The sequence below is a fragment of the Carlito syrichta genome, unplaced genomic scaffold, assembly GCF_000164805.1.
Source record: "Carlito syrichta isolate Samal-C Ts95f unplaced genomic scaffold, Tarsius_syrichta-2.0.1 Scaffold126629, whole genome shotgun sequence".
Taxonomy (NCBI): Eukaryota; Metazoa; Chordata; class Mammalia; order Primates; family Tarsiidae; genus Carlito; species Carlito syrichta.
Genome location: NW_007070725.1, coordinates 27,345 through 37,689, shown reverse-complemented (window position 1 = coordinate 37,689; position 10,345 = coordinate 27,345). Strand labels below are relative to the sequence as shown.

At 42.3% G+C, this 10,345-nt stretch overlaps 1 protein-coding gene across 2 annotated transcripts in view; it reads left to right on the top strand.

The window, feature by feature from the left end:
- The first annotated feature begins 9,851 nt into the window (after positions 1-9,851).
- LOC103250179 (zinc finger protein 791) overlaps positions 9,852-10,345 on the top strand; it is a 3,530-nt gene continuing 3,036 nt past the window's right edge. The window contains exons 1-2 of one of the 2 annotated variants that reach the window (XM_008048772.2): positions 9,858-9,979; positions 10,176-10,236. In XM_008048772.2, coding sequence (XP_008046963.2) covers positions 9,946-9,979; positions 10,176-10,236 — 95 coding nt within the window. In that variant the 5' untranslated portion in view covers positions 9,858-9,945. Of the gene's footprint in view, positions 9,980-10,175; positions 10,237-10,345 lie in introns of both variants that reach the window. The other variant, XM_021707891.1, reaches the window with a different exon arrangement.

Sequence of the window (10,345 nt, the reverse complement as noted above, 5' to 3'; positions counted from 1 at the left end):
CCATTTGGAATTAACCTTTGTGCATGGGGATAGATAGGGGTCCTGTTTCAATCTTCTGCATGTGGTCAGCCAATTTTCCCAGCACCATTTACTGAATAGGTTCTCCTCTCCCCCAGTGGTAGGTGGTGGAGGCTTTGTCAAAGATGAGTTGGTTGAGAAATTGAGGGCTTGCTTCTGGGATCTCAATTCTATTCCATTGATCTATATGCCTGTTCCTATACCAATACCAAGCTGTTTTGATGATTGTAGCCTTATAGTAAAGTTTGAAGTCTGGTAGTGTGATACCACCTGCTTTGTTTTTTTTTGCTGAGGATTGTTCTGGCTATTCTTGGACGTTTGTGTTTCCATATGAATTCCTGCATTGTTTTTTCTAGGTCTGAGAAGAATGTTGCTGGTAATTTGATGGGTATTGCATTGAATTTGTAGATTGCCTTAGGTAAGATGGACATCTTCACAATCTAAATTAAATTTAAAACCATTCTTTGGCACTTACAAATTGGCTTGACAAAATGGAACCTCTTATACCTTATACCCAAGTTAAATTAGTTAATATGGCCCACTGTAAGTTAAACAGAATACTGAAGGATTCACAACTATTATCAATACCTAACTGTGAAGGGGTGATTATCCCCCTGCTGCTCCTTTTAACAGCTCAATATGGCCTGATCTTAAATAAGAGAATGAATGGCAAGTAACAGTAGATTATTGCAGTCTTACTGCTGTGGTCCAACCCAGTGAGTTCTTACACCTAATATCCAACATCATGGAAATTACTGACTCCACACAATCAGCAACTAGGAAATACTCTGATGTCAGAGATTTTGCTAAGTCTGTTCTGTTCAGTGCCTACTTCAGCAGACTCTTAGCTGCAGTTTGCCCTCGCCTTTTTAGGAATTTGATGCTCCTTTACTTGGTCACCCTCAGGGAACCTCAACAGCCTTGCCGTCACATATTATGTGAATGACATTTTTCTCCAAGGACATTTGTTTGATATTCATTCAGGACAACTAAATAATGAAAAAAAGAGTACCCCCCTCCCCACCCCTCAAAAAAAGATGGGCCATTATGAGAAGCCCTGATACTTCAGTTAAATAAAGGAAAATTATTTAATAAATAGTGGGCCATTCACTCCATGACACCGTGAAGAAATAGGTACATCCCCATCAGCATCCATTACATTGTCTAGGTTCTTTTGATGTTCCAGAGGCAACATAATCCTTTACAGATTTTTCTTTAGCCCATTTATACTGTTACTTGCAAATTGGCCCTCCCTGAATGGGCACCTCTACTATAAAAGGATCTCTACTCTGTTCAAATTGCCATACAATAGGCACTCTCCAGTGCCCTCACAGACTCCTTTACTACAGAGGCTTTAGAAGCCTCCTGTTGTGCCTCCTGGAGCTACACATGATGACCAATCCCTGAGCATGTAACCTACCTGGCTGCCCATTCTGCCTTGGGTCACACCTCACAATCGCAGCACAGCTACTGAGACACCCTTTTCACCTTATTAAATCAACTTTTGGTCCTGAAGCATCTATTACCTGCAGAAGGAGGTAGCCTCCCATCTCAGTCACTTAACAGATGACATAGTAGTGGAGGAAGTCCTCCATTCCCAGACTCAGAGCAACTGCAGACTGATTGAGCAGCCATGGGACTTCCTGAACAACATGACCTCATTCATACTTGATGGAATTCAGTGGAGAGTTGCTACTTTTCATCCCTTGTGATGTTCCTGATACAGAATAGAACTCATGGGTTAGCACAGCTTAGTGAACATCAGACAGTTAACTTACCACTGGCCCAAAATTAGCTCCATCTGCACATTTTTTTTTTCAGTTGGACTTTCACTCTGTTGCCCAGGCTGGAGTGCAGTGGCACACTCATGGCCACCCCAGCATCAACCTGCTGGGCTCAGGAGATCCTTCCACCTCAGCCTTCCAAGTAAGTGGAACTACAGGTGCACACTACCATGCCTGGCTAATTTTTTGACTTGTAGAGATGAGGTCTCACCAAGTTGCCCAGGCCATTCTTGAACTCATGGGCACAGTCAGTCCCCTCACCTCAGCCTCCCAAAGTTCTGGGATTACAGGCTTGAGCCACCACACTAGGCCTGCACATTTTTATATACTCTTGGGTGATTACCTAAGATTTGCCCCCTTATGATAAAAGAACTTGGAATTTCTTGCTTCACTGGTACCATAATACAAATCAAGGTATGTCTCTACATATACTAAATTCACAATAAAAGGCCTCATGAGGACACTTCTTATCCATATGGCAGCTCCAGTCATTACTGATAATAACCAAGACACTTTTTTTTTTTTTAGTTGGAGTCTCACTCTGTCGCCCAGACTGGAGTGCAGTGGCACACTCACGGCCACCCCAGCATCGAGCATTGTCCTGCTGGGCTCAGGCAATCCTTCCACCTCAGCCTTCCAAGTAGCCAGAACTACAGGTATACACTACCATGCCTGGCTTTTCTTATTGATTGTAGAAATGAGGTCTCACCAAGTTGCCCAGCCTGGTCTTGAATCAGTGGGTTCCCAAAGTGCTGGGATTACAGGCTGAGCCACGGAGCCTAACCAATAACCAAGACTCTTATTTCACCTCTCTGAATATACAGTGCTGGACTTTTGAACAAGGCATTCTATAGAATGCACTTACCTTACTGGTCTCAGGCTTAGAGCACCATGATATGATGGCTTACACAAATAAGTTCAAATCGGCCCAGGTGCAGTGGCTCAAGGCTGCAATTCCAGCACTTTAGGAGGCTAAGGCAGATGGATTGCTGAACCCAGGAATTTGAGACAAGCGTAGGTAACATAGTGAAACCTCACCTCTACAAAAAATTAGCCAAGCATAACATATTGCTATAGTCCCAGCTGAGGAAAAAGGATTGCCTGAGCCGAGGAGGTCAAGGCTACAGTGAGCCATAATGGTGCCACTGCATGCCAGGCTGAGCAACAGAGTGAGACCCTGACTCAAAATAATAATAATAATAATAATGAGGAGGAGGAGGAGGAGAAGTTCAAATAAATTAAATGAAAGATAGCATGCTTCAGTCATCAGCCAAACATCAGGGATGAATTGAAATGAATCTTTTTTTAATAAACTTTTTTTTTTTTTGAGTTGGAGTCTCACTCCATCACCCAGGCTGGAGTGCAGTGGCATGCTCATGGCCACCCCAGCGTTGACCTGCTGGGCTCAGGTGATCCTTCCGCCTCAGCCTTCCAAGTAGCCAGAACTACAGGTACATGCTACCATGCCTATTTTTTTTTTAATTATAGAGACAAGATCTCACCACGTTGCCCAGGCTGGTCTCGAGCCTGCAGGCTCAGGCAGTCCCCTCACGTCGGCCTCCCATGATACTGGGATTACAGGCTTTGGCTACCACATCCGGCCAAAAATGTACTTTTTAAAGAGCTGTTTTAGGTTTATGGAAAAATGTATCAGAGATTGAGAGTTCCCATATAACCCCTCTACTTTGACAACTTGCCCTTTTAAAAATATATCTTGAGCTGGGCATGGTGGCTCATGCCTATAATCCTAGCACTTTGGGACGGCCTGAAGCCCAGAGGTCCAAGATCAGGCCTGGACAACTTGGCAAGACCGTGTCTCTACAATAAATAAGTAAATAAATAGCTGGGCATGATGGCACATGCCTGTAGTTCCAGCTACTTGGAAGGCTCAGGCAGGAAGATCGCCTGAGCCCAGCAGGTCGACGCTGGGGTGGCCATGAGTGTGCCACTATACTCCAGCCTGGACAACAGAGTGAGACACCAACTCAAAAAAAAAAAAAATACACATACACATCTCAGATTACCATGGAACATTTGTTACAAATGATGTACCAATATTAATGCATTAAAGTCCACAATTTACATTAGGATTGACTTACAGTTTGTACTATACATAAGAGTAGTTTGTACTATACATAAGAGTAGTTTGTACTATACATAAGAGTAGTTTGTACTATACATAAGAGTAGTTTCGCTGCCCTAAAAATCCCTTGTGCTCCACCTATTCATTTTTCCATCCATCTCACCCACAATATCTGACATCCAAAGATCTTTTTACTGTTTTAATGGTTTTGTCTTTTCCAGAATTTCATATACTTGGAATCATTCATTATGTAGCCTTTTCAGGTTGACTTCCTTCACTTGGCAATGTCCCGTTAAGGTTCCTCTATGTCTTTTCATGACTTGATAGCTGACTTCTCTTATTCTTGAATAACATTTCATCATTAGGTTGTATCACAGATGGTTTATCCATTCATCTGTTGCTTATAAGTAAGTCATTCAGTTTTATTTGCAACTCTCTAATGACACGATGTTGAACATCCTTTTATGTGCTTACTTTTCATCTATATATCTTTCATCGGTAAGGTTTGTGGCTGGATTTGTCTTTTTTTTTTTTGAGTTAGAGTCTCACTTTGTCACCCAGGCTGAAGTGCAGTGGCACACTCACAGCCACCCCAGCATCAACCTGCTGGGCTCTGGCCATCCTTCGGCCTCAGCTTTCCAAGTATCTGGAACTACAGGCGTGTGCTACCATGCCCGGCTAATTTTTGATTAATTGTAGAGAAGAGGTCTCACCAAGTTGCCTCGGCTGGTCTTGAACCTGCGGGCTCAGGCAATCCACTCACCTTGGCCTCCCAAAGTGCTAGGATTACAGGCTGAGCCACCAAGCCTGGCCTGCCATTTTTTAAAAGACAGGTCTTGTGTTTCCCAGACTGGAGTGCAGTGGCTGTTCACAAGCGCGATGATAGTGCATTATAGCCTCAAACTCCTGGCTTTAAGCAGTCCTCCTGTCTCAGCCTCCCCAGCAGCTGAGACTACAGGCACATGCCACCACGGATATCCTGGCTATCCATTTGTAATTGGATTGTTTGTCTTATTGTTGAGATTTAAGATATTTTGATATCTTAAATATCTTTGGATATTTTGAATCTATGATCCATTCTTTTTCTTCTGTTTTTTTTTTTCTGTGATCCATTTTTATTACATTTTGTGAAAGGAGTACATTCTGTGTCTAGATTAATATTTTTATGTGATTTTCTACTATTTTCAGCAGTAGTAATTGTTGAAAAGACTCATTTCGCCACAAAATTGCCTTTTATTTTTATTTTTTTTTTTTTTGAGTTGGGGTTCTCCGTCCATCACCCAGGCTGCATGCAGTGGCATGATCATGGCTCATTGCTGCTTTGAATTCCTAGGCTCAGTGATCCTCTCACTTCAGCCTCCTGAGTAGCTGGGACTATAGATTCATGTACCACCATACCCAGCTAATTTTTTGATTTTTCTTTTTTTGGTAGAGACAAGATCTCACTATATTGCCTAGGCTGGTCTCAATTTCCTGGATTCAAGCAATCCTCCTGCTTCAGTCTCCCAAAGTGTAGGGATTACAGGCATGAGCCACCATACCTGGCCTTTTTTGTTTTTTATTTTTGTTTGGGGGGTTATTTTTTTTTTTAATTGTTAAAAATTGTTTGTAGAGACAGGATCTCGCTGTGTTGGCCAGGCTGGTCTTGAACCCCTGGCCTGAAGCATTCCTCCTCCTCAGCCTCCCAAAGTGCTAGGATTATAGACATGAGCCACCACATTCAGCTACCTTTGGTCTTTTTAAATCAAAGATAAAAGACTGTATGTATGTGGCTGTATAGGAAATGATTAGCCTTTATATGTTGAGCTTGTATCCTTCAACCTTGCCTCATGCTGTTACTAGTCCCAGGAGTTTTCTTTGTTCTGTATTTTTTGAGATTGTCTACATATATAGTCATGTCATATGCAAAAAGGCCAAAGCCCTGCAAAGCCTTATCCTCTCAGGAGTTTTCACTACTGGGACACAAACAGAGCTATTTTTCTTTGTTCTTTTCCTAAAATTGCGTAGAGCAGGTGGGAACTGTGATATTATTAACAAAAAAGGTATTCTCTTTTCCCTCAAATTAAACCCTGTGGTTCTGAATTAGCTCCTGGAGGGGGCTGAACAGGGATAGTATGTCTGTTCAAAAATTAGATGCTTTACAGTTAGTAAGACTCATTGATGCTGTATTATTCTCTTGTCAGAACATGATAGATCATTCCATAATTTTGGAAGCACGGTAGGAAGTTACAATAAAACTTGCTATTGTCATTAGCAATCCTTTGTTACTAACAGTCTCCTCTAGCTTTGACATCTTAATCTTTTTGATGGCTTATTTAAGGTAGTCTAGATTCTTGGAGTTTAGCAAAGAAAACTTAAGTTTTTTAAAAACCAATTATTTCCTACTTTGTGAAATTGATGGGCCTCAGTCTCTGTATTGTGAATTTTTACCAAGGGGATAAAACAAATACAGCAGTATACAAATATTTTGTTACATAACTGCACAGGTATACGTTTTTTTAAAAGAAAAGATGGTATATATATTTTGCTGAACTTTGCTCACTTGTTCTAGTCATATATCCTCAAGATATTTTTGTATCAGTACATGCCCCCCTATCTTTTTTAAAGATACATAGGAAAAGTCAGGTTCGGTGGCTCAGCCTATAATCCCACACCTTTGGGAGGCTGAGGTGAGTGGATTGCCTGAGCCCGCAGGTTCGAGACCCGCCTGGGCAGCGAGACCTCATCTCTACAATAAATCAAAAAATCAGCCGGGCGTGGTAGCGCATGCCTGTAGTTCTGGCTACTTGGAAGGCTGAGGCGGAAGGATTGCCGGAGCCCAGCAGGTCGAGGCTGCAGTGGCCGGGAGCGGCCGCTGCACTCCAGTCTGGGCAACAGAGACTCCAACTCAAAAAAAAAAAAAGATACATAGGATGGTGCCTTTATGTAACCAATTTTTTTTTCTTTTTTTCTGTTTTTTTCTTTTTGAGCCAGAGACTCTCTGTCACCTAGGCTAGAGTGCAGTGGTGCAATCACAGCTCACCACAGCCTCGACTTTCTGGGTTCAAGTGATCCTTCTGCCTCAGCCTCCTGAGTTGTTGGGATTACAGGCATGCACCACCACACTTGGCTAATTTTTTTTTTTTTTTGCAGAGACAAGGTCTTGCTATGTTGCTGCTATGTTGCGTAGGCTGGTCTCAAACTCCTGGGCTCAAGCAATCCTCCTGCTTTGGCCTCCCAAAGTGCTGGAATTATAGGCATGAGCCTCCATACCTGATCCAGTTTTTTCTAATTAGATACCTGGTGTGTTTCCAACTATTGCTGCCAAAACTCTGAATGAAAAACACACATCGTCATATAACTCAGCAAATAAACATGTACAATGATTTATCGTTAAATAATTTCAGAAGATAATAATAAATATTTTCTGGCATATTTTAATATAAATATCCTTGGATGCATCAAGATTCAGAAATAGGTATTGGGGAGCTAAGCATGGTGGCTCAGGCCTGTAATTTCAGCCATTCAGGAGGCCAAGGCAAGAGAATCAAGTGGAGCCAAGAGTTTGAGACCAGCCTGGGCAACATAAGCAAGAACTCCTCTCTTAAAAAAATAATAATAAAAATTAGTCATATGTGGTGACATGTGCCTGTCGTACCAACTACTAGGGAGGCTGAGCTGGGAGGATCACTTGAGCCCAGGAATTTGAGGCTGCTGTGAACTATGATTGTGCCACTGTACTCCAGCCTGAGTGACAGAGTGAGACCCCATTTTAAAAAATAAATGCATTGAGGAGTCCTTGGGGCCTCCTGATGTTCACCTCCCTGTCTCATCTCTGTCTCAAATTCTTTGGTTATTCTTTATACTTTAACCATCCATTCTTTTTTACAGGTAGTGTTCCTCCCAAGTGCACATTTAATAAATGAGTATTAGTGGAATTACATTGAAAGGTTTCTTTGGTGGCATTTGCCTTTGTGTGTTCCACGTGCTAATATCTGAGGGTGCAGGCCATCCACTCACTCATCTATTTTTTTTTTTTTTTGAGTTGGAGTCTCACTCTGTCACCCAGACTGGAGTGCAGTGGCCGCTCCCGGCCACCACAGCCTCAACCTGCTGGGCTCTGGCGATCCTTCCACCTCAGCCTTCCAAGTAGCTGGAACTACAGGCGTGCGCTACCATGCCTGGCTAATTTTTTGATTTATTTTAGAGATGACGTCTCGCCAAGTTGCCCAGGTGGGTCTCGAACCCGCGGGCTCAGGCAATCCACTCACCTCAGCCTCCCAAGGCGTGGGATTACAGGCTGAGCCACCAAGCCCGGCCACTCATCTATTTCAATGATCATGGTTGTTTTAGCTTTTTCATGCTTATTTTTGGCTTGGTAAAAAAATAATGTTCTTGCTGGGTGAAGTGGCTCACACCCGTAATCCAGCACTTTGGGAGGCCAAGGTGGGAGGATTGCTTGATCAGGAGTCCAAGACTAGCCTAGGCAACATAGTGAGCCCTCGTCTCTACAAAAAAATCAAAAAATTAGCCAGGCATGGTAGCACAGTCCTATAGTCCCAGCGACTCAGGAGGCTGAGGTGAAAAGCTCACAATCTGAGTCCAAGAGGTTGAGGCTGCAGTGGGCTGTGATTGTCCCACTGCCCTCCAAAACGAAGGAAGGAAGGGAGGGAGGGAAAGGAAGGGAAAACAAAGGAAAAGAATAAAGATTGCTCTTATCATTTTTGAGTCTCCCAAGTGCACATGTTCAATCAATTCTCTGGAAAGCGGACACAAATTTACTGGATCATGGCCAAGTTTAAATTTACAAGAAAATAGTAGTGGAACCAGGCACAGTGGCTCATGCCTGTAATCCAAGCAGTTTTGGAGACAGAGACGAGAGGACTGCCTGAGCCCAGGGCTTCGAGAATAGCCTGGACAACTTGGCGAGACCTCATCTTTATAATAAATCAAAAAATTAGCCGGGCATGGTGGAGCACACCTGAGGTTCCACCTACTTGGAAGGCTGAGGCAGAAGGATCACCTGAGCCCAGCTGGCCAAGGCTGTGGTGGCTGTGAGCATGCCACTGCACTCTAGCCAGGGGGACAGAGTGAGACTCCAACTCAAAAAAAGAAAAAAGTTTAAATGAATGTTCTTCTAAAAGAATACTTGTATCATCCAGCTGAATCTGAGTATTTCAGATGGCCTCAAGTACTTCAGGACCACATGGGCAGCTAGCCCTTGTAACAAGTTGGATTTCCACAGGCTGCCCGGCCTCTCATCTATAATGAAGGGCATAGAAGAAAAAACTTCCAGGTTTTCAATGTGTATTTATTTATTAACACTTCCTGCTCATTTGATCCTGTACTTTATAGAGTGCTGAGTGATTTGGGTAATAAGAAATGAGGCCAGAACTGGTGACTCATGGCTGTAATCCCAGCACTCTGGGATGCCAAGGCAGGAGAATCACTTGAGCCCAGGAGTTCAAGACTAACCTGGGCAACATAGTGAGATCTCATCTCTACAAAAAAAAATTAGCCAGGCATGGTGGCACCCATCTGTTGGCTGCTTGGGAGTCTGAGACAGGAGAATTACTTGAATCCCAGGAGTTCAAGATTACAGTGAACTATGATCAACCTGGGCAACAGAGCAGGATTCTGTCTTTCAAAAAAATAAATGAGGTAAGACTTTCTCTCATAAGAAAGAATTACTGTTCTTAAAATTTATTTCATTTATAACGGATTTATTTCATTTCTCCAAGCTTAGCTGGACACTACCATTAGAGAGCAATAAGATTTGTAGTGACCACACTAAAAATGTAGATATAAGTTCATGTGCTCCAGGTGCTATTAAACTTATAAGGAAGTAAATGTAGACAGAAAGTTGAAGTTCTGGCACTCAAGTCAAACATTAAATATTTGAAGACCACAAGATCATATGTGAGCTTCTTATGAATTAAGCACAGATTCCATCCTTATTAGTCTCATCTATTATGTGCGGTATTTTAGGAATCGGTGGCCTTTGAAGATGTGTCTGTGAACTTCACCCAGGAAGAGTGGGCTCTGCTGGGTCCTTCACAGAAGAAACTCTACAGAGATGTCATGCAGGAAACATTCAAGAACCTGGCCTCTATAGGTAAGAATGCTCTCATTTTTTTCACTTAATCAATTAGAGAACAAGGATTTCCTGCTTATTATCACTATTCCAAGATTTGCAATGTGAAAAGGGAATACTTTGGTAAATAAACAAGGCATAGTTACAGCTTATTGTGGACCTGGAATCTTATAATTTTTAGATAATTTATAATGATTATTCTGGATCTACATTTTAGGGGGAAAATGGGAAGACCACAACACTGAAAATCCATACAAAAATCAGGAGAAGAATCTAAGGTGAGATGTACTTATAAGAATTAGCAGTGTCACGCAATTAAATCTTAGTATGTCATAACACTTTTTTTTTTTTTTGGAGTTGGAGTCTCACTCTGTCACTCAGATTGGA